At 52.0% G+C, this 21602-nt stretch overlaps 1 protein-coding gene across 2 annotated transcripts in view; it reads left to right on the top strand.

Moving 5' to 3' along the window:
- Nucleotides 1-21602, top strand: part of COQ8A (coenzyme Q8A) — a 38349-nt gene that overhangs the window by 15179 nt on the left and 1568 nt on the right. The window contains exons 2-14 of one of the 2 annotated variants that reach the window (XM_036277616.1): nucleotides 4418-4603; nucleotides 7817-8230; nucleotides 8485-8551; nucleotides 14275-14349; nucleotides 17160-17285; nucleotides 19365-19450; nucleotides 19605-19745; nucleotides 20023-20104; nucleotides 20215-20308; nucleotides 20515-20656; nucleotides 20860-20967; nucleotides 21055-21120; nucleotides 21378-21464. In XM_036277616.1, the coding sequence (XP_036133509.1) occupies nucleotides 4427-4603; nucleotides 7817-8230; nucleotides 8485-8551; nucleotides 14275-14349; nucleotides 17160-17285; nucleotides 19365-19450; nucleotides 19605-19745; nucleotides 20023-20104; nucleotides 20215-20308; nucleotides 20515-20656; nucleotides 20860-20967; nucleotides 21055-21120; nucleotides 21378-21464 (1665 nt within the window). In that variant the 5' untranslated portion in view covers nucleotides 4418-4426. The remainder of the gene's footprint in view (nucleotides 1-4417; nucleotides 4604-7816; nucleotides 8231-8484; nucleotides 8552-14274; nucleotides 14350-17159; nucleotides 17286-19364; nucleotides 19451-19604; nucleotides 19746-20022; nucleotides 20105-20214; nucleotides 20309-20514; nucleotides 20657-20859; nucleotides 20968-21054; nucleotides 21121-21377; nucleotides 21465-21602) is intronic. The other variant, XM_036277617.1, reaches the window with a different exon arrangement.

Genomic DNA, 21602 nt, shown 5'->3' with positions numbered 1-21602 from the left:
TTGGTGCCTGGTTCTTGTGCATTCCTGGATGGGCTTTCCACCCAAATTCCGGATAGCCGAATTCTGAGTCACGTTGGGATTTTGGCATGAGAAGTAGGGTTTGTGAGACCCAATCTTTAAAAATGAGAAGGTGAGAAAAATTCTGGAAAGATATTTCCTTCTGGCAGTTGTTCCCCTTCCCGCTCCCTGCTTTTTTGAGGGTAGACACTCCTTTGCAAAACAAACAAGCAAACAAAAAAACTGGTATTGATTAGAGTGTCAACAATTCACTTTGAGCAGAGCATCGTGTGGGAGGTTTGGGTACAGCCCTAGCACATTAGATAAATAATTTTGTCCGAGGGGTATGGGCACAGGCTGTGGTTTTGAACTATACATCTACATGTGGATCTACTCACGAATGATAGGCTGTTTATTAGCAACACCTGTTGATTTGAGACAAGCGGGTTGGGTCACAGTAAATTGGAAGGTATATTTCTGTGATGTTATTTCCACCTGGGTCTTCTTCCAGAAGAGATGGTCTAATTATCTTCCTCCCAATGGTGCCCACTGTCTAGGGTGAGAGTGGTGCCCATTGTGAGTTAGTTCACTGGGTGTGAAGGCACAACTGCCTAGGCAGAAGAAAGGCAAACCATTACTTTTTTTTTTTTCTAATCCTCACTTGAGGATATTTTTTCATTGATTTTTAGGGAGAGTGGAAGGGAAAGAAAAAGAGAGAGAGAGAGAGACAGAGACAAAGACACATCAATTGGTTGCCTCCTGCACAACCCAGACTGGGGCCAGGGATTGAATTTGCAACCCTTCGGTCCAAAGGCCGACTCTCTAACCACTTAGCCAAACTGGCCAGGGCCATAACATTACTTTTTAATGTGTAGTATTTTTTTAGATGACTTACTTATTTGCCATTTGAAAGTAGGATATGTGAACTAAAAAGTTAGGAAAATACAGTTAGGAAGATACTGAAAGAGACCACTGTTACTCATATTTCCCCAATGTAGGACTTAAAAAAAAAATGTGGTCAATTTATTTAACATTTTTTCCTCTTATGACTTTTTTAAAAATCCTCACCGAGGATATTTTTCAGATAGAGTGGAAGGGAGGGAGGGAGGGAGAGAGAAACATTTATGTGAGAGAGAGACATCTATTGGCTGCCTCCCGCACAACCCAACCAGGGCCAGGGACTGAACTACAGTACAACCGAGGTACATGCCCTGACGGGAATCGAACCCGAGACTCTTTGGTCCCTGGGCCAACGCTCCAAATGCCAAACCGGCCAGGGTGTGCTCATGACTTTTTCTTTTTTTAAAAAGTGTCAGTGTAAAGTAGGTGCAATTCCAGCCTGTCATGGAGCTGTGCTCAGTGCTGACATGCTTAGAAACTGGAAGATTTAGGAATGGACTTGGGTGGGTTCCAGCCCTGTTCCTGCAGTGTGCGGGACAGGAAATGGATTTTTCAAATTGAACTGTCATTGGTGCAGTGGGCCATTCAAGCTAGAGTAGGGGAAATGGGCCAGAAACAAACAAAAAACCCTAATGGCACTTAGCAGCTTTGCTCTAGTGAAATTTTAGTGCGTGGTTTTGATGATTAGGATGAGAAATTCAGGAAGATTAGTTTTAAGCCTGAAAACAAAGTCTGAATTAATAGGTCTTAGGAAGTTTTAGGGAAGATTTGACATGATTTAGACAAGGTGAGGTTTTGGAATTGTTGGAGTTTGTATCCAATGGGAGACCACTGCCTTGCTTATCTGGATTGGATTCAGAGTTTAGCAAAGGGAAGGCCTGTTTCTGGGGTCCCCTGGGGCAGTGGGGTATGGTGTATGGTCCTGAGGCTACCAGCAAGGGTCTTTCTGACAAGATGTGGCTGGGGCCCTGCCTCCACCATTGCATGTCCCTGATGTCTCTTTCAGAAAGCTCCTCCCTCACTGGAGTCTATGGGCTTTGATGCACGCCCCCCCCCCCCCCCAAACACACTTTATAGTGTTCCTGTGTGTGTTGGGGGTGGGGTCAGAGGCTGGGGAGTTGTTGAGAGCTGGCACCAGTTGCATTAGATCTCTGATTATGTGATCTCTTCCCAGTCCCGGACAGTGGAGAATGTATGTGGAGTTCACCCTTGTTTATTATAGTCATCAAGTGCAGGAGCCCAGAGGAAGCCTGGGATGTGAAATGGCACCAGGTGATGGGCTGGGCTAGCCATCCTACCTTATTCTGCTGTCTCTTTCAAGGGTACGGCCACCTTCTAAAAACTCTCCTTGGTTTTAGTTAGGGTGCTCGTAGTCCATTTGTGCCTCAGCAGTGCCCTCTTCCTGTGAGGATGCCTCAGACTCATAGGCCAAGCATTTGAGGAGGCAGCATGGAGTGGTGGGCACAGAGCACACAACGGCCGGGATCAGGCCCCAAGGCTACCATTCAGAAGCTGAATGACCTCCACCAATTAGTTAAACTCTCTGGCTTTGCTTTTCTGCCTTTGAAATGGGGGCAGTAATATCCATGTCATTTAGTTGTTAATAAAGATTAAAAGGAGATGAAATGTGAAAAGCACCCAGCTCAGTGCCTGGTAGCTATTTTCATATGAAGGTGAAGGTGTTCCCAAGGGCAGGCTATGGTGGGTCAGCTCAGCTTTCCAGGGCTCCTGTGCATTAGTGGGTTTCTCTGGCTATCACTACAATTTTCCTTTTAAGTAAAAGCAACTGTATACCCCGCTCAGGAGCAGAGCTGATCCTTGCAGGAAACTTGGGCTGACTGGGGCTGTTCCCCTGTGAAGGGCAGGAAGGAGCGAGCCTGCCTGCAGTCTTCAGAAGTGCCCGGAGTTCTGGTTGAGGTGCTAGTCAGTGCTCTTACCTGACCTTCCAGTGTGTGCTTCTGTTAATTAGTGATGAGAAGAGGGAATCCATGAGGTGTCTCTGTGACCGGCTCTCTTTCCTGCCTTCCCACTTCCTGCATCCAGGGTGTATCCTGCCCTTCTCAGCCTCCACGTGCCTGTTGATGCAGGTCTCCTGCCTGCAGTTCCTGCAGCCCATGCCCATCTCCTCTCTGGTTTCTGTCTTATCTCTGAGACTTAGCAGATCCCAGCTCTTCCCTGCCCTGTCCAGAGTGTACCTTAAGTGGGGTATCCTTCTGTATCTTTCCTTTTTGTGGTTTTTTTCCAGCCCGAGTTTGTTAACAGGACCTATCTTACCTCTCCCAGCACACAGCCCCTAGCAGGCCTTAGGAAATACTTGGGCGCAGAGAAAGACAAACACCACCTGATCTCACTTACATACGGAATATAATGATCATAACAGTCTGAGGAAGAGGGTAGACCCAGAGACGTGGAAATAGGGTACAGACTGATAACTCTCAGGAGAGGGGGTGGGGGGGGAGGGAAGAGATAAACCACAGAACTTATATGCATGTACGCATAACCAATGGACATGGACAACAAAGCCGGGGATGGGGTGGGGTGATGGGGAGGAGGATGTCAATGGGGTAAAAAAGGAGAAACATCTGTAACAAAAATAAAATAAATATTAAATAAATAAATAAAAGAAATACTTGGGTGATTGACAGCACACTCCCCTCCCTATGAGGACTGTGTACAGTGATTTTCAGCCTCTTTGAGCCTCACCTACATTAAGAAATACATTTTAGACTGTGACTAAGTAGAGAAAAAAGAGAGAAGCTCACGCATACATACAAGGGAAACATGTTTCATAAGACAATCCTACCCATAGTACCTTTGACATTTCCTTTTCTGTTCACATCATGTCGTTGCATTTTAATACTGGTTAGGATTTTCCAAATGGATTGCACTGTGGTCTGGACTGCAGTTGGAAAACACTGGCTTGGTGAATCATTGAGTCTGAGGGGCAGGGGCTCTGGTTGTCCCTCGGTCTGTGGTGTCTGTCAGAGGCTTCACTGAATGGAGTGAGAGCAGCTGGGCAGGGACAGGCAGCCTCTGAGGGGTTCAGGATGGGGCCCCAGGCCTGCAGGGAACTGCTTCGGGAACAGGTGCTCCCTCCCCAGCCTACAAGTTTGGGCCATAGGAAAGAGCCCTGGACTAAGTCAGTACACTCTATCTGAGTCCTGATTTTGCCACTTAGTGGCTAGAAGACTTTAGGCAAATCACTTTACCTCTCTGTGTCTCTTAGGACGTTTCATAGGGTGGCTGTGAAGCCTTGGTGAGGAAATAACTGGATCACAGCCCTGACCCCTTGGAGCCTTGCATTCTGCTCAGTGCCCTGCAGTGCAGGGAGTCGCCCAGAGCTGACCTTGAGCCCTGGGCCCTTCCTCTATCTCTTTTCTCTGTCAGTTTGGATCAAAAGGGAGGTCAGTGGAAACCAGTAACCTTCTGCCTGGAGTTTGGGGTGGAGTTGAACAATGTGAGTGTGATCCCATATGAGGTATGGCGTCTCCCTGTCCTGACTTGGCCTACTTTCTTCCAGCCCTGAAGGATGGCTGCCATGTTGGGGGATGCCATCATGGTGCTCAAAGGCCTTGCCAAGCTGACTGAGGCAGCTGTGGAAACCCAACTGCAGCACTTGGGCCTCGGCGGGGAGCTCATCATGGCGGCCAGGGCCCTACAATCCACAGCTACGGAGCAGATCAGCATGTTCTTGGGGACAGTGCAGGTAAGGGAGCTGGTCCAGGAGGGGTGCCAGTGGGAGGGAAGCTGGACTTGGAGCTCTTGGTGAGACCAGGACAAGCCATGGTGGCTGGTCTCCTTGTGGCCAGGGCCAGAGAGCCCACTGGTAATGTAACCCACTATCCTTCCAGGTGGAGCAGGGTCCTCTGTGAGGCTCCTAGGTGACTCAAGTTTTAGTTAAAGGAAGCTTCACAGAGCTGAGAACAACCCCCAGCAGCAAGCACACTCATTACACTAGTAATTCACTGGCATTCACTGGGTGATGCCAAGCATGGGGTGCCAAGCTAAGGGGAGAGACCAGGCTTTATCCTGCCGGGGATCACAGCTGACCCGGCTTGCTCTCTCTGCCTGGTCTATTCCTAGTTTCTGGGCCTGAATTGAGGTACTGAAGAGAGAAAAAACTCACAGAGAAATAACACTTGCCTGTGTTCTATGGGAGCAGCTGAAAGGAGCCCTGCATGCTTCCTTCACTATAGCAAGTGTTTTTTAATAAGATTAAACACCTCTGTTTATCTGATTTTTATTAGTGTTTTTTTGTTGGATTGATTTCTGTAGAGAAATGATGGAAGCTACCCACTGTCTGGGCTCAGTGGCGTCACGGCCAGGCTGGGAAATGTGTTTGATTGGATATCACACCTCAGCATGGAGCTGCCAAAAGAGCCTGTGTGTCAGTTGGGCTTCCTCAGGTTTCGAAGTCTTTTCCCACTATGTCTACTTCATTTTTCTGTGGGTCTTTGGGTCCTGATTGTGGGACTGTGCTCCTTTCCTGGGTGAAAGCTGAGGACAGCTTCACCTCCCGTCTTCCTCTCACTCCTCTCTCATGCTGTCTTTTGTGCCATGGTCCAGAGAGCCTCTGCATGTTACCATTCAAGGGGAAGGTTTTAAGCAAAAAATGAGTGCTGGAGAGGTGATATAAACAGGGTTTGATATAGCAGAGGGCTGTTCACCATGATGTAACACTGCCCACTATTCTCAAAAGTCCAAGGGGATGGGAAGGCTGTGTACAGGCATGTGCATGGGCACATGTGTGGGGAGTTATGTTGCAGAGGGTGCCTTGCCACCTCTCTCCTTCCATGTCTCTCTCTGGTTGGCTGACCTTCTGGATGAAGGATACTCACATTCCTCTAGACTGAGACCATCACAGCCTGCAGGCTTCTAGTTAGTCTTAGTTTTCAGATTCACAGCCCCTCCTCTGCTGTTCTCTAGGGTTCAATGGCAATATGTGACTGTCTCTCACCCTACACAAATGCCTTTAACATCTAGAAGTCTTCACACCTGTGACCTCATCTGAGCCTCACAGCTGTCCTGGAAAAGGAGGCAGACCTAGATGCTTACCCCCTTTCTCAGATGGGGAAACAGACTAAGAAGTTTGATGTGAGTTCCTTGATTATTAAGTGACAGGATCAGATTTGTGTGTCCTCTTCCCAGTGTAAGACTCCCTGCCTCTGTTGAAGCTGGGCTGTGGCTCTGGCTACTTTACTTAGTGCCTTTTCTAGTGAGGAGCCGTTGCATTTCTCTTGAATGTTTTACTTGTGGAGCACTCAGGAGGTGCAGTTGCCCAACTCACTGGTGCCTGGGAGTGAGACAGCATGGGAGACCTGGTCAGGCCTTCATGAGAGGCGAGAGGGGCCTCCTGCCCAGTCTCCTTCCTGCTTCTCTCTCTCCTCAGACAGACATGCCCAGGACTCTGGAACAGGTAGGGCCATCCCCTAGACAGCCACTTGGAGATAGGAGGGAGGGACTGTCCCTCCATGAGGGAGACATTTAGTGGGACAGTGGCCTCTACTGTGCTCCCATTCTCTCCCTCAACACTTAGATTCCTGTGCCTCTCTTCTCTCTGAAGGGATGGAGGGCCAGATATTCCAGAAACCTCTCCTTCCAGCTCCTCCCGGGACTTGTTCAATTCTTCATTCAGCAGACACTAAGTCTGGTCCCGTTGAGACACTGAGGCCCCTTTGCTGCCCATGGGGCCTCAGAGCCACATAAACAGGATTATAGGAATAAAGGGCCAGGCAGCCATGACAGGAGTTCGGGGGCAGAAGGAGGAGCTTCTGCTGTGGCTCTCAGGGACCCTCCCTCAGTCCCCTCACCCCCGGGCTTCCCAGCCATCTTGAGAGGTGCCTGGAGAATCTAGTACAATTTATTTCTGCTCTGAGAAAAGTGCTGTTGGTTGGCCAGCAGGGCAAACCTGGCTTGGGGTCCCTGCTCTGCCACTGGCTGGCTGGTGGGCCTTTACCCGATACTTCAGCGCTCAGCCTGAGTTTCCCATTTGTGCAGTGAGAGTCATAGCGAAGTCTCTTTCCTTTGACTGGAAGCAAGCACAGTATAAAGCTGAGAGTGAGAAGGCTGTGGATCTACTGCTGTGTCTGCAGAGCCGCAGGCAGCACTGTGTGCATTGAATCCATTTCAGTGGAACAGGGAATCCAGGCCACTGACCTCACTTTAGGAGTCAGTGCTGTTCCAATTATAGCCTCCTCAACACTGTTCCCCTGGCCCTGTCTGTGGCCTCCACATAACTCTGTGACTGGGGAGTCCTATTTTAAGATGAGGAAGTAGAGAAAGGTCAAGATCTCACTCCGAGTCACTCAGGGTTCTAAAGTAGAACCTTGGGCCCAAAGGTTAGGTCTTGGCAGTTGTTACAAGGAAAACATTACCCCCCAACTCCCAAGGACAGTCAGGCCCGACCTGGTTATGTCAAGTTGTCTAGTGAGAGCCTCTTAAAGGCATGCTATGGCTGACTGGTGGAGCTGTGTCTGGTGAGGCACTGGTCTGGAATGGTGGGGTGTCCCTGTCTGCACGCTGCCCTTGCTGGTCTGTAATTATGCTTTGACTTCTCAAAGATCTCCTGTCTCTTGCCCTGGTTCACCCTCTTAGCCCCAGTTAATAGGTGAGGAACATGCTGGGAGTGGTGGTCACTCGCCCGGTACAGGTTGGGCACCCAGCATGTTCTCAGTGACCATGTGGCTTGCCTGGGACCACATAGTAGAGCCCTGGCAAAAGCAGGGCTGGAATCCAGGTCTCTTGGCTCTTGGGCTGGTAGGGTGCTGCTCATCTCCAGAACTGACCCCAGGCCACAGGAGTAACGTGGTGTTACCCTCTGGAGGACTGGAGGACGGTGGTGTGCTGTCTTGTGCAGAGAGGGATGGACACAGTGGGGACTGCCTCTTGCTCCTCTCACTCCAGCTTTTGTTCCCTGTAGGAGCAGGAGAAGCACGAAGAACCTTACATTGCTGAGAGCTTTGACGACCCAGAATCAGAGTTCCACTTCTCAGGGCCAAGGGGTGACGGAACCTCTGCAGACTTCTCTGCAGCCTCCTCCCAGGACCAGTCCTCATCTCCACCCCAGGATCATGCTGGCAGCAAGGGCCCAGCTCCTGCCTATGTTGACAGCGGACCCTTTAGGGAAGCCGGGCTCCCAGGCCAGACTGGCTCTCCTCGGGGCAGGGTGAATGGGAGGCTCTTTGTAGACAGCAGAGCCCCTTTCTCTCCCAATGGCCTTCAGCGAAGGTTCTTCCACCAGGACCAGTCCCCCGTGGGGGGCCTTACAGCTGAGGACATTGAGAAGGCTCGGCAGGCCAAGGCTCGCCCTGAGAGCAAGCCTCACAAGCAGATGGTGCGTCTGGGAGGGTCCCCTGGAGTGAGCCCTGTGGGGTGGTTTCCATAGTGGTGCTGATATCAGGCTTCCTCCAGGGATGGTATGGTCTGAAGTTTTTGGGAACATGAAGGCCTCTTCTTAGTAGAGTGTGCTGCCAGGCAGAGCTGCTGCCTTTGGTTATGGAGAGGGGATGTGGAGGGCAGCATGAACCCCTGAAGGCTGGTTCTGTCCCTGTTCGGTGATTCCCTGAAGTCTTTCTGTTCTCCCTCTAGCTCAGTGAGAGGGCTCGGGAGCGGAAGGTGCCAGTTACACGGATTGGGCGGCTGGCCAACTTTGGAGGTAAGATGGCTGTGCCTCACATGCTCTGGCGTGCCAGTCCTGGCTGAGTGGGGCTTTGGGGCTCCCCTGAGGCCAACAGGTGTCCTGGGGAGTGTGGTAGTTGTTTCTGGATATTTCCCATGGGTGGATGATGCAGTTACTGCATTCCAGTCTGCCTCAGCTTACCCATAGGGGTTGGTATGGCTGATGCCATGCTGTGAGCTGCAGCTTTGCTTCTCAGGCCGCACTTCCGGGGCGGGGGGCAGTGTCTGCAGCATCAGCTTTTCCTACTACCTCAGTCAGCCAGCCAGCCTGCCTCTCCTGCCCCCAGCCCCTGTGGAGGCCTCTGCAGGAAGGAGGCCGTATAGTGGGTAGAAGTCCCTCACTGGGCCCATGTGGCTCCTAGACAGAGTGGTTTCTGTCTCAGGGACCAGCTGTTTGGGGAACCATTTACTGGATTTCCACAGGCCTGCCGGGCGTCAGTAATGATGAGGTGCTGAGGCCCTGAGCTGCTGTCATTTAAAGTCCATTTTAAGATGCTGTAGAGATGTGGGCTTTATTTGTCCTTTTCTTTTGGGGTTTGAGTAACCATTGTGCCCAACACACGTGCTCTTAGAGTTGAAGGACCATTTTATAATGAAGATTTATAGCAGTTGTGTCTACCTTTATGATACCATCTTGTCACATCTATTGCTTATTTACTAAGATATTCCTATTGAAAGCACCATCTTCTTTGTAATGGTATACTTTTTGACAGAGTGATTAGAAGCACGTTTCTCTAAAGCTTGGCTGTCTTCGGTGGGTTCTCCAGAAAGTACAATTAATAAACTCAATTCACATATGAACCTTGGGCAGTTGGTTATTTGTAAGGCTGTACATAACAGAGGTCTAATTGGTTCGCGATGATGCCTGTGCTGAGTGGTCATGAATACTCACGATCAGAAGTCTACCTGCTTTTTCCTCTGCTTGGGCTGGTTTATATGTCTCCCTTTCCATGTACTGTCCATCATATATACTGTTCTCTGCTGCCTCTTCTCTTTTGGAAACCACATTCTATTCATCATTCAGCTCTGTGCTCTGGGAGCTGGACCCACGTGTGAGTTCTAATACTGATGGCTGGCTGTCTTCTTCTTTTATACACACACACACACAAATTAAAATTTATTTAATTTTTTTTTCCTTGGGAGGGTTGATGACAGGTCTTGCAGGCATCCTGTAGTAGTGATTCCATTGGACCCTTGGGCTGGGACAGGGGTGTCAGGGCGTAAGGGCAAGAGTGTTTATACCTCCTGTAGCAGCATTATATGCTCTGACCTCCTGGCGTGATGCCCTTTGTTGACACGTCTAAAGTCAGGCTCACCCCCACCCCCACCCCCAAACATAGACCAATAGGGCAGTTGATCTTCATTGAGGTTGTGGAGGCTAGAGGTTCCGGGGTTGACAGGGGCTGTGTCCCAGGCCAGCTTTGCCCTGGCTTCCCCTTGTGGGATGGCACATAGTGACACCAGTTTCATCGCCTGATTTCCTGAGGGTACATGCTCTACAGGTTTTTCCTCCTGTACCCAGAGCTCACCCAGGTGCTCTCTCAGGCAGCCAGAAAGGTACACTGTAGGACCAAGAGAAGTTCATGCCCTTGGCAGGGGTGTGGGAGCAGGTTTTCTGCTTTATCAGGAGCAAACTTAAAAGGGGTTTGTCTCTTTTTCTTTCTTAGAAGCTCTTAGGGAGATTAGGGCAGTAGTTATCTTCAGTTATAGATGAGGAAGCTGAGCCATTGTCTTCAGTAGCCCAGGCCCAAATGCTTTTTTTTGTTGTTGTTCAGATAGAGTGGGAGGGAGAGAGAGGAACAGAGAGAGAGAGAGAAACATCGATGTGAAAGGAACACATTGAGTGGCTGCCACCCGCACGACCCACCAGGGCCGGGGACAAACTGCAACCGAGGTATGCGCCCTTAGCGGGAACCAAACCCGGGTCTCTCAGGACCGCAGGCCGACGCTCTAACCGCTGAGCCAAACCGGCCAGGGCCCAAATGCTTTTTTGTGACAGCATTGGGACTAGAGCCTAGGAGGCCTCTCTCAAGTGGCAGTCTGAGCCTGCTGCTTATAGTTAGTCCCCTGTCTCCTGCAGCCAGCAGAGGGGCCTTGTAAGGTTTTTCCCTACCCCAGTGGCCCAGTTCTGAGCATGGAGGGCCAGCTCCAGAGAACCTGGGAGAACACGTGGAGCTTCTTCCATCGCTCCTTCCTGTTTCCCTTCCTCTTGTGCTGTGGGGTGCAGCCCCTCCCAAGGGCCTCTCTTCTCCAAGGGTTGGGGGTGGTGTGGAGGGTGCAGGTGACGGCAGAGAAAGTGGACTGAATTACTAAGGATTCAGGAACACCTGGAAGCAGAAGACAGTATTCTTGCCCAATGCCTTTCCTGTGTGGACTTTCTTGTGAGCTCCAGATTGTTAGATGTGCTAATAAAGAGAGGGCTGAGATGTCTGGTGCACAGTGCATGCTGTGTGGGTGCCCTGGTGGTCCTCTCATTTATAACTGTTCATTTGCCCCCTGCTGTGGCACAGAAACTCCCTGAGCTTTGTCAGTTAACATGCCTGGAGTTCCCCAAGCCTCCTTACTAAAGGTGCTGTTTGTTAGAAGGTGTTTTATTTTTTCCTTTTCTTAGTCCCTGGTGCCTGTCTGGGCAGAAGCCCAGTGGCTGCTCCAGGAAGGGCCGCGTTTGGCTCTGATGACCTCCGGAGGGACTTCAGGGAGGCAGGGGCCAGGTTGTGGGCTTAGGCTCCCAGATCACATGAACAGGCCTCTAGCCTGGGAAGCTGGCCCGGTGAACTCCTGCCTAGGGGAGAGCCCTGCCCGCCCCCCCCCCCCCTTCCTGATTCTTGACTGTAAATCCTCCATTTGTGAGGGAAATGGGAAATGTCAGCAACTTTCTTAGAAGGTGTTGTCACCTTCTCACAGGCTAGGATGGAGGCCAGGCTGTGGGGGCTGCAGAGCAGGTTCCATGGCTGGTTTTTTCCAGGACTCCTAGCAGACTGTAGCTATGCTGGGCCTGAGTATGGATCAGAAAATGGAGGGGTGTGTCATTCTGAGGGCTTCAGGGTGCTGATGTGGGGCCAATGGGCCACAGGTGACAGAGTGAGCGAGTGGGCTCTGAGGTGTTCTCACCAGGACCTGGTGAATCCAGAGGCATGATCTTCCAGTAATTGTCTCCAGGTGCCACCCAGTTCTGAGAGAAGAAAGAATCCAATTGGATTCTGCCCTTCTCTCTCAGCAAAGTTCTGGGAATCACTTTAAGCTTGCATGGGTTGGGGATAGTGGGAGAGGCAGTTTTTTCCCAGTTCATTAGAGTAGGGGCCAAGGTCAGGGCTACTGGGCTGGCTGGGCCTGCTTTCACTACCTGGGCGGGCCTTCCTGGGGAACCTGTCTGTTGATAGCACTTTGGGCCTGGCCCTGGGCTTGTCCTGAGGGAGCTTGTCCAGGGACACAGGAGGAGCCTGAGGCCTCCTATGCAGAATGTTCTTTTGTTTAATGATTTAATGACAGAGTCTTGGCTTTGGAGAGCTTTGGCTCTGACCTGTAGCCTAGAGATGTCCAGAGAACAGTATGACAAAGCATCTGAGGGGGGCCCAGCAGAAGGAGCTGGGAGGTGCCTCTGCCTGCAGAAAGAGGGTCTTAGCACCCCCCCTACCCCCCACACCTGTGGTATCTGTTGCCAGTGGCCAGGCTGGATAATCTCTGATGCCATCTGCCTCTTGTAGGTTTGTCTTTGGACTTGATCTAGGCAAAGAAAAATCTAGATGCAGAGAGACATCGGTGACACTTGCTAGAGTTTGAAGGTTAATATTATCATTTATTTTTCTGAATCAGATAGTTGTGATGGGTGGGGTGGAGGTGGGCAGGAGAAGTTAATGTTTAATTGGAGACACAGCTCCCAGCTCTGTGTCCAGTGACCTCCAGAGAGAAAACAAATCCTGGCACCTACATGCCAGCACATCAAGTTGTCCTTGGTGGGCCTTGGGGTTACCCTGAGGGCCATTTCCAGATGACTGGCTTCTTTCTGTGGTTGCCAGAGTTTGGTTTTTTGTGCCCCTGTACTCTCCCTTGCTGCAGCCACTAGCCACATGGGTGTTGAGCACTTGAAATGTGGCTAGTCCAAACTGAGACATGCTCAGGGTAAAATACACACTGGGTTTTGAAGACAGTACAAAAAAATATAATATCTCTAATACTTTTTAATTATTTGTTGAAATGGTAATATTTTGGATATACTGGGTTAAAGAAAATATATGATTAGAATTCATTTCACACGCTGCTTTTGTTTTTGTTTTTTAATTATATATGTGACTGGCCTGGTATTTCTTTGGATAGTACTGGTCTAACCATTTTGAATAGGAGAAATTATAATAATAGCAAACACTTTTATAGCAGCACCATGTGCCAGGCCCTGTTGGAAGTACTTTACTTTTATTCAGTTGTTTAACCTTCACAATGACCTATGAGGCAGGAACTTTTGTTTTTTATAAAAGTAATAGATAATCATTGTAGAAAATTTAGAAGATATGTACAGGTTTCCTTGCCTGCTAGTTAGAGCACCCAGTATGAGTCCGTCCCCTCTGGATGTGGGGGCTGCTGCTCCCTCAGCCTCCCAACCCCCCAGGCTGTGCTCTCCAGGCCCACTGGCCTTATGGAAGCCTTTAGTGTCTTCCCAGGGTCTGTGCTGCCCCTTCTTCTGTGGTCGGTGTGCCCAGCTACATGTTCTTCATTCTCTCTCTGCTAATGTGTGCCTCCTGCCCCTACCTCCCCGTCCAGCTAGAACTGTGTAGAAAGTGGAGGTAATAGGCTCCAAACCAGGCTCCTGGGCTTTCTGTGTGGCCTTCGTGACACCTGCTGGGCTCCTCTGGCCTCTCCTGGGTAGTTGGGATCATCCACTTTCCTACTTCTGGATAAATGAAGCATTAATTAACTTTGATTTAAAAGATTGCATAAAGGAAGAGGGAGGGCTGGGACCCACATGTCCTGAGACCACTGTCAGTGCCTGAATGAAGGCTGCAGCCTGAGTTCCTGTGAGTACCCCACCTTGCATTGGGGACCCTGACCTTTTGCTTTTGCAAAATGTTCTGACTCACTCCCGTGATTGATTTATATCATTGTAGTGAGGCCTTTCCTTCCTTGTTGCATGAACTAAATTAGAGAATTTTAGAGAACTGGAGGCTCTTCTGCTAGACTTTTGCAGTAGGTGGCTGTGTTCCAAGGGCGTGCCCCATTTTTGTTCCACCTTCCATTGTGCTGGGTCCTCCCAGTATGTTTTCCAGTGGTACACTGTCTTGGAGTGTGTTTGTGTGTCCTGTGAGCCTGTACATGAGGAAACATCTGCCATATCTCTGAAAACAACAGATGTGTATCCCCTACCTTTTTGTCTCCCTTTTCATGTTGAGCATCATCCTGTGAACCAAAGAGTTGCTGGATCAGTTCCTGGTCAGGGCACATACCTGGGTTAAGGTTTGATCCCCAGTCAGGGTGCATCGATATTTCTTTCGCATCAATGTTCCTCCCTTTTCTCCCTCTCTCTCCCTCTTCCCACTCTGCACCTGCTCTAAGCATGTCCTTGGGTGAGGAAGGTCTGGAGTGTCCTTGAAGTGAAGGTCCTTGAGAAGCTAAGTTGTGTGTGGGGTTGGGGGGCGTGTGGGTGGAGGCCAGTAGGCAGCAGCCCCACTCCCATGCAAATACCCAGTGCCCTCCACCTCTTCCTTGCAGGTCTGGCTGTGGGTCTGGGCTTTGGAGCACTGGCTGAAGTGGCCAAGAAGACCCTTCGCTCTGAGGACTCCTCAGGTGAGCTGGGCCATTGATCCTGGGAGGTGGGCCTGTCAGTCCCCGTCCCCCACCTGTGTTCTTAGGCCACCTCATGTCCCACCTCTAGGGGCACATTTACCTTGTGTTCTAGGTAAATGGCATCCCTAGAGTTGGCTGAGGCCTGAAGACCACTCTGCTCCAGTCCTGGCCCACCTTGGCTCACTCTACCTTCCTGGTTCCTCCGGTGGAGCTGAGGTTTTGGCCCAGCCTCTGCACCTGCTCCCTGGAGCTGTGGGGGCCTGTTGGCCTGGCTGGTCAGGCACCCAGGGGTCCTCATACAGCTTAGGGATGTGTTTGCTGCTGGGATAGATCTCACAGGGCCTCCATCTCTGAGACGTAGGTCATGATACTTCTGTCCCCTGTCTCCCAGGGTCAGCCAGGGATTAGGTCAGAACACTTGGTCTCCCCCAGGAGATGTCAGCTCATTTTAGTATCTGACACTTCCTCTCCCTTCCATGAGGACCCCCCGGTGACACCTACTCCCCTATCCCTGTTGCTCTGGCTGCCAGTTCAGGGCTGGACTCCTCTGGGGGCCTGCCAGTCACATGGATGGCCCCTCTTCACCTGTAAGACCCTCTCATGGGATTGAGGAGCCTCCCAGAGAGAAAGCACTAGCCTGTTCCCACAGGCCTCTGAGTGCAGGGGACACACCGTGTGTCCTTGGAAGGGGATGGAGGACAGAGGGTTTAGTGAGGGTATTTATTTTTAGTGTTGGTGAGGAGACACTTTGGAAATGAAGCCTAGCTTTCTCTGGAATGAGAATCCAGCCTTCTCTAGGCATAACCCCTCCCCTCCTCCGAAGCTGGCTGTTCTGTGTCCTACAACATCCAAGCAGGGGAGAGGCTAGAACGGACTCCAAGGTTAACAGCTCGTATCCTTTGTCAGGGAAGTAATGACCTAGCTGGAGGCCAAGGGGCCCAGGAGCCATAGGACCTGGAGCTCAGACCAGGATGGGATGGCCCTGGGCAGTCCTCAAGCTCTGATCCAGCTTTTGGAGCAGGCTTTGGGACTCTGTGGCCTGGAGGACACTGACCAGCCAGGCCCAGCTCTGCCCTGAAAGAGTCTCTCCTGAGTGGGGGGGTATGCCCACCATGCCCTTACCCCACCTCCTGGCTCCCCCTGGTTATTCTCAGATCCAGCCATAACTACGCTGGTGACTTAGCTGAGGGTGTGATCTGGGGACTTTTCTTGGCCCAGACATCCTGGAGTGACCCTGACCATGGGCCACAGCTCTCCTGAACTCCCCAACCCCCAACAGCTTGGTCTCTTCCAATGGAGCTAATATCTCTTATCCTTCCAGGATTCCCTGCTGTCTAGGACCCTGGGAGTGAGCTTGACCCCTGTGTAAGCCTAACAAGGCTGCCCTGAGGTGTTGGCAGATTTGCATGTTCTCTCTGGGGCTTCTCTTCCACAAGCTAAATGGCCCCAGGGCCTCACATCCCCACTGCACCCCACTCTGTCAGAGGCTGTGCTGGACATAGTCCCTGGGGCAGTGGCCTGCAAGCCACCTCTTCTGCTCCCCCCTTGGGGACCTAGCTCAGTCCTCTGAGTGCTGGGTCAGGCTGGTGGGGATGCAGGCTGAGGAAAGTGCCAGGCACCTAACTGCGCTCACAGGACAGCAGGCAGGAAGAGCGCTGAATGTCACAGGCTGGAGGACAGTAAGGAAGGTCCTGAGTAGCTTGGGAGGACAGAGGGAGCGCCCAGCAGGCCTCTCCCCACCTAGGACAAGGGTAGACCTAGTATTTAGGTAGGGCCATAGAAGTGGAGACAGGGCACTGAGCAGAGGGTCCTGACCCCTGGGCTGCAGCACTGGTTGGCAGCAGGACTCAGCCAGCCTCCCTGCAACCCCGTTGAGTCATTGCCGTGACTCTCCCACCCCAAGTGTACTGGAAAGAGGTCATCTGTACCCCTGAGGCCACAGTGTACTGACCCTGGGGCCAGTTGGCTGCCAGGAGCTGCAGGGGCCTCTGAGCAGAGAGGAGAAGCAGGCACAGCGGGTGGGCGAGTGCTGTCCTTGACCCTGAGCTCCCCTCCCTGAGGAGTGCGCTCTCACTGTAGCCAGCTGGCCCTGTGGTGAACGTGTAGTGACTCCAGGGGGACTAGTGACCTTTGTACACACTGGGGTGGGGGTGGCAAGGGACAGTGACTTGGCAGTCCTTCTCACCTGGCACATTATGGATTGGGTCCCTTCAGGTCCTGCCCCCCTAGTGCCCATCCCCCAGCTCTAGCTGACTGTGCCCTTCAGTGTTCCCTCTCCAGGCCCCAAAGACTGATGTGGAGGCCTTGCCTGCGCATGCGTGTGCGAACGTGCATGTATGTGGGGGGGGAAACTGGAGTCAGGCCTGGGGAGACCTGGGTGTTTCTGGGGCCTGTACAGTGTCAGGGAGGTGAGTATGGAGCAGTGTTAAAATTGCACGTTAGGGTTTATGGGTATCCAGGAGGAAGGACGTGGACTGTCAGGCTCCATGTTGGGCTTTTTTGAATTGCACTAAAAAATTCCCCCATACCCTGATGTTACTGTCCCTGTACTTACCAAGGAGGATTGGAGATCATTCTGGTTGGCCCAAGACAGCCAGTTGATCTTGGGCTGGGTTGTACTCAGCCTCTCTGAGAAGGAACTGGGTCTCCCCATGGGTACCCATGGGGGTCGTCAGGCCCTGCATTCGCCCAACTGCTGCCTTTTTGGGGCCACTTGCGAGCCCAGCCAGCCTCTTTCTCTTGCCACTTGGGTGACACCACCAGGTACCTTGAGAAGGGTGGTGCCATGCTGACCCAGTTTCTGCCCACAGCGGGGAAGAAGGCCGTGCTGGACTCCAGCCCCTTCCTGTCCGAGGCCAACGCAGAGCGCATTGTGAGCACGCTGTGCAAGGTGCGCGGCGCTGCACTCAAGCTGGGTCAGATGCTGAGCATCCAGGGTGAGTGAATGGGGCCCCGTCTGGTGTGCAGGCTCTGCAGGGGCGGTTCTTTCTGCCCACTGGCTCCTCTTGCTTGAATCCTGGCTGGTGACCAACCAGGGATGTTTAAAAAGTATCTTAAACAGGAGCCCACAGTCATTTTTCTTCTGTCTGGGTGTTTTGAGATACCTAGAGGTTATCTTGGCATCTCAAAAGTTGCCGAGTCTGGCTGTTGCCACTCCCGCCCCCTACCCCATGTTTGTTGGAGAGAGCTGGAAGGGGGGCTCAGTTCTGCCACAGTATGATGTTGGAGACAAGGGACATGTGGCCCCAAGGAGGGAAGGCTGGTGGGGAAGGTGGTTGAACAAGAGGCTGGCTCAGTGTGGCTGTGTAAGAGCAGAGTTGAGGTTGGGGCAGCCTCAGGGCTTCTAATCATTACCCCTCCCCCCAGCAGGAGCACCCCAGAGGCTGGCAGCCTGAGTGGGAGCATTTGAAAGGGAGGTCCTCTCACTAGCAGTTAGATGGACTCATTGAATTGGCCAAGTGTAAGATAGGAGGTAATAGGGGCAGGTAAGCCCTGGCACCGGCGCAGACTCTGTAGCAGTTCATAGTCGAAGTCTGATGCCTGAACCCCGACTCCAGTTCCATATCTAGTGACTTACCTTAAGGAAAGCCTTAGAGATGCGGTCAAGGCTCTGTGCAGGAGGAGCTTTATCACAGGTTCATTGGGATCACAAAATCAGTCATGTGTAGCTTAGACAGGGATATGTTCTGAGAAATGCACCGTTAGATGTCACTGTGCAAACATCAGAGTGCACTTAGACAAACCCTGATGGTACAGCCCATTCCTTCTGGGCTACAAGCCTGTTCAGCACCTTACTGCACAAAACAACTTACTAAATCAGAACAAGAGAAAATGATGCCATCAGGACATGTATACAGGTGTGTGAGGCTGCTGCTGCTGCAACAGCGTACTGTTTTATTGATTTGAGAGAGAAACATCGATTTGTTCTGCTTATTTATGCATTCATTGGTGATTCTTGTATGTACTGTGGTATATCAGGATTACGCTCTAATCAACTGAGCTACTTGGCCAGGGCCAGCATACTTTTTTACATGGAGCAAACTCTTTAATAAGTAGAAAGAATATGCTCTAAACAAAAAACTCTAGTAAATACACAAACCAGTAATAGTCGTTTATTATCAAGTATTATGTACTGTACATAATTGTATGTGTTGTACGTTAATACAACTGATTTACACCAGCATCACCACAAATGTGAATAATGCATTATGCTACCAGGTTATGGTGGCTATGATGTCACTAGGCAATAGGAGTTTTTTTTAGCTCCATTATAATCTTACGGTATCGTAGTGTCATTGACCGAAACGTCATTATTCGGGGTGTGACTGTTAACAGAAGCTGGAGTAAGCAGCAGTGAGCCTGTGGGCGATGTTAGGCTACCACTGACAGTGCCATTTCGGAATATTTAATAAACTGCTTAACAGCACGCTGAAGCAAGCGCTCATGAGGCTGCTGCCTGAGGGGAGCAGGCTGGAGCCGTCTCCATGCAGTATGACTGCTGTGAAAAACAGAAAGGTTAGAAAGAAAACTAGTTCTTTGCAGGTGGTCAGATTATGGGTATTTTTAACATTTTACTATACTTTATTTCCTAAATTTGTTTTTATAATCGTAAGAAGTTATACCTATTATTTCTAGGAAGCCCATCTTCTCAGGTCACTGGGTCAGTTCAGAGAGCCATGCCGCCTAACATCAGGGCCTGGGCTGCACAGGTTCACCCAGTGCCCTGGTGGGAGGGCGTGATGGGCTAGGGTGCAGCTGTCTCCAGATATGGTGGTTGGCCTCGGTGCCCCAGGAATGTGCACACCCAGGTCAGTGCCCTGTAGCCCTCTGAGAAAATGCTGCTAGAGTGCAAGGAGGAGTCTGAGGCTGGGCCTGCCGTGTGGCGTTGGGCCTGTGCCTTGACTCTGAACCTGGGGTTCCAGTGTGTGGGAGGGCAGAGCGATTGAGGTGGCTGCTCTGTTCCTGGCCTGTGCTCCTTCCAAGGGGTCAGCCTTCTGCTCTCTGGTGCCTTTCAGATGATGCTTTCATCAACCCCCATCTGGCCAAGATCTTTGAGCGAGTGAGGCAGAGCGCAGACTTCATGCCGCTGAAACAGATGACGGTGAGGCAAGCAGTGCATGGAGGCATCTGGTCCTCCCAGCACTTCTCCTTGCAGGGGAGCTGCAGGGACCTGTGGGGTGGGGCTGTGGGTGCTTCTCAGGGTGTTTTAGGTGGCTGGGTTTTGCTTAAGGCCCCTCCCTGGCCTCTCCCTCCAGAAAACTCTCAACAGTGACCTGGGCCCCAACTGGCGGGACAAACTGGAATACTTTGAGGAGCGGCCTTTTGCAGCCGCCTCCATCGGGCAGGTGCACCTGGCCCGAATGAAGGGTGGTCGTGAGGTGGCCATGAAGATCCAGGTAGGGGCCCTGTGTTGTCATTTCTGGCTTAACACGTGGTTAGCACTGGGTACTGAAGTATTTGCCGAGTGAGTGGCTGTGAGAAGTGGAACAACCTCCAGCAGCTTGATTTGGGAGGGGTGAGGACAGGGGACAGTAATTGTCTGTTTTGGGCCAGGGCTGGGGCCCTGAGTGGGTGGCTGTTCCTGGGGATGGGGGAGGGTAGACAGTTGTGACTTGCCTAAGGTGTGGGATCCTGTTCTGTCCACCTGGGACCCCTCCTGTGCTCTCCCTGCAGTATCCTGGCGTGGCCCAGAGCATCAACAGTGATGTCAACAACCTCATGGCTGTGTTGAACATGAGCAACATGCTTCCGGAAGGTCTGAGGCTGGCTGTTGGTCAATGGCAGGCATTTGGGGTGGGCTCTGGGCACCTCGGGGCCTGCCTGGGGAGCCCTCAGTGTACCCTGACACCTTCCTCCCTGGTCCAGGCCTGTTTCCTGAGCACCTGATCGATGTGCTGAGGCGGGAGCTGGCGCTAGAGTGCGACTACCAACGAGAGGCTGCCTGTGCCAAGAAGTTCAGGTGCAGCTTGGCTCTGGGTCCCTTGCCTGTTGCTTACCCCAGTGGGAGACAGAAAGAACCATCTTTAGGCAGTCTGTGGGGGAGGGGAGGAGGGATTTTGAGGGAGCAGATAGCTTTGGCCACAAGCAGGCCCCCCCACTTGGGCTCAGTCCCTCGTTGCCGTGGGGAGGATCTGGGCCCCGCATGTGACTTCCCACCCCCACCAGGGAGCTCCTGAAGGACCACCCTTTCTTCTACGTGCCTGAGATTGTGGATGAGCTCTGCAGCCCCCACGTGCTGACCACAGAGCTCGTGTCTGGTTTCCCCCTGGACCAGGCTGAGGGGCTGAGCCAGGAGATCCGGAATGAGGTGTGTCTGCAGCTGGCTTTGGAGCCTCCAGGTGATCCCTGTGTATCTGAAGGGGGGGGGTGTGTGCTTTGTCTCCCCCCCCCCCCCCCGTGGTACCCTTAGAATCAAAGGTCATCTGGGAAGAAGGCAGGGTTAGGTGGGAGGTGAGTCAGGCTTCCCCAGCCCCAAACGCTCAGGTCACCAGGCCACCCCACCTGCCCCAGATCTGCCACAACATCCTGGTCCTGTGCCTGAGGGAGCTGTTTGAGTTCCAGTTCATGCAGACAGACCCCAACTGGTCCAACTTCTTTTATGATCCTGAGCAGCACAAGGTGAGCCCCTGGGTGTTGGGTGCTGTGCTGGAATGGGGGAATCTCCGTCCCCAGCTGCAAACCTCCCATTGCTATCCCCATTCCCAGGTGGCTCTTCTGGACTTTGGGGCAACTCGGGAATTTGACAAATCGTTTACTGACCTCTACATCCAGGTAGGGTCGGGGGCCGGGTCTCTGCCCATGCCGTCCTGAAGCTGGATGATGGATATTGGGAGGGAGGCTGACTAGGCTCCTGGCCTGTGCTCAGTCTGGTGATAGTGCGTGAGGTCATGGCCCTGTCAGGCTCACAGCACCAGCTGGGGCCTCCAGGGGTCTGGAAGGAACAGTAAAGTCCTGGGGTCAGTGGCATTTGGGGCCCTCAGGAGCTCCACTTTATGTGCTGCCCACGGTACCCCCCCCCCCCCCCCAAGATCATCAGGGCTGCCGCTGAGAGGGACAGGGAGACTGTGCTGAAGAAATCCATAGAGATGAAGTTCCTCACCGGCTACGAGGTCAAGGTGAGCTGCTGTGCCTCTGGAGTCCCACAGGCCTACTGTTCCAGGCGCAGCTCCTAGGGGGCCTGAGGGTGGCCATCTGTTGGGTGGGCTACCTTCCCTGTATGTGGACTTTTTCCCTTTGTAATCATAAACAGAATG

The sequence above is a fragment of the Molossus molossus genome, unplaced genomic scaffold, assembly GCF_014108415.1.
Source record: "Molossus molossus isolate mMolMol1 unplaced genomic scaffold, mMolMol1.p scaffold_m16_p_23, whole genome shotgun sequence".
NCBI classification, from domain to species: Eukaryota; Metazoa; Chordata; class Mammalia; order Chiroptera; family Molossidae; genus Molossus; species Molossus molossus.
This window is presented reverse-complemented; position numbering and strand designations above follow the sequence as displayed.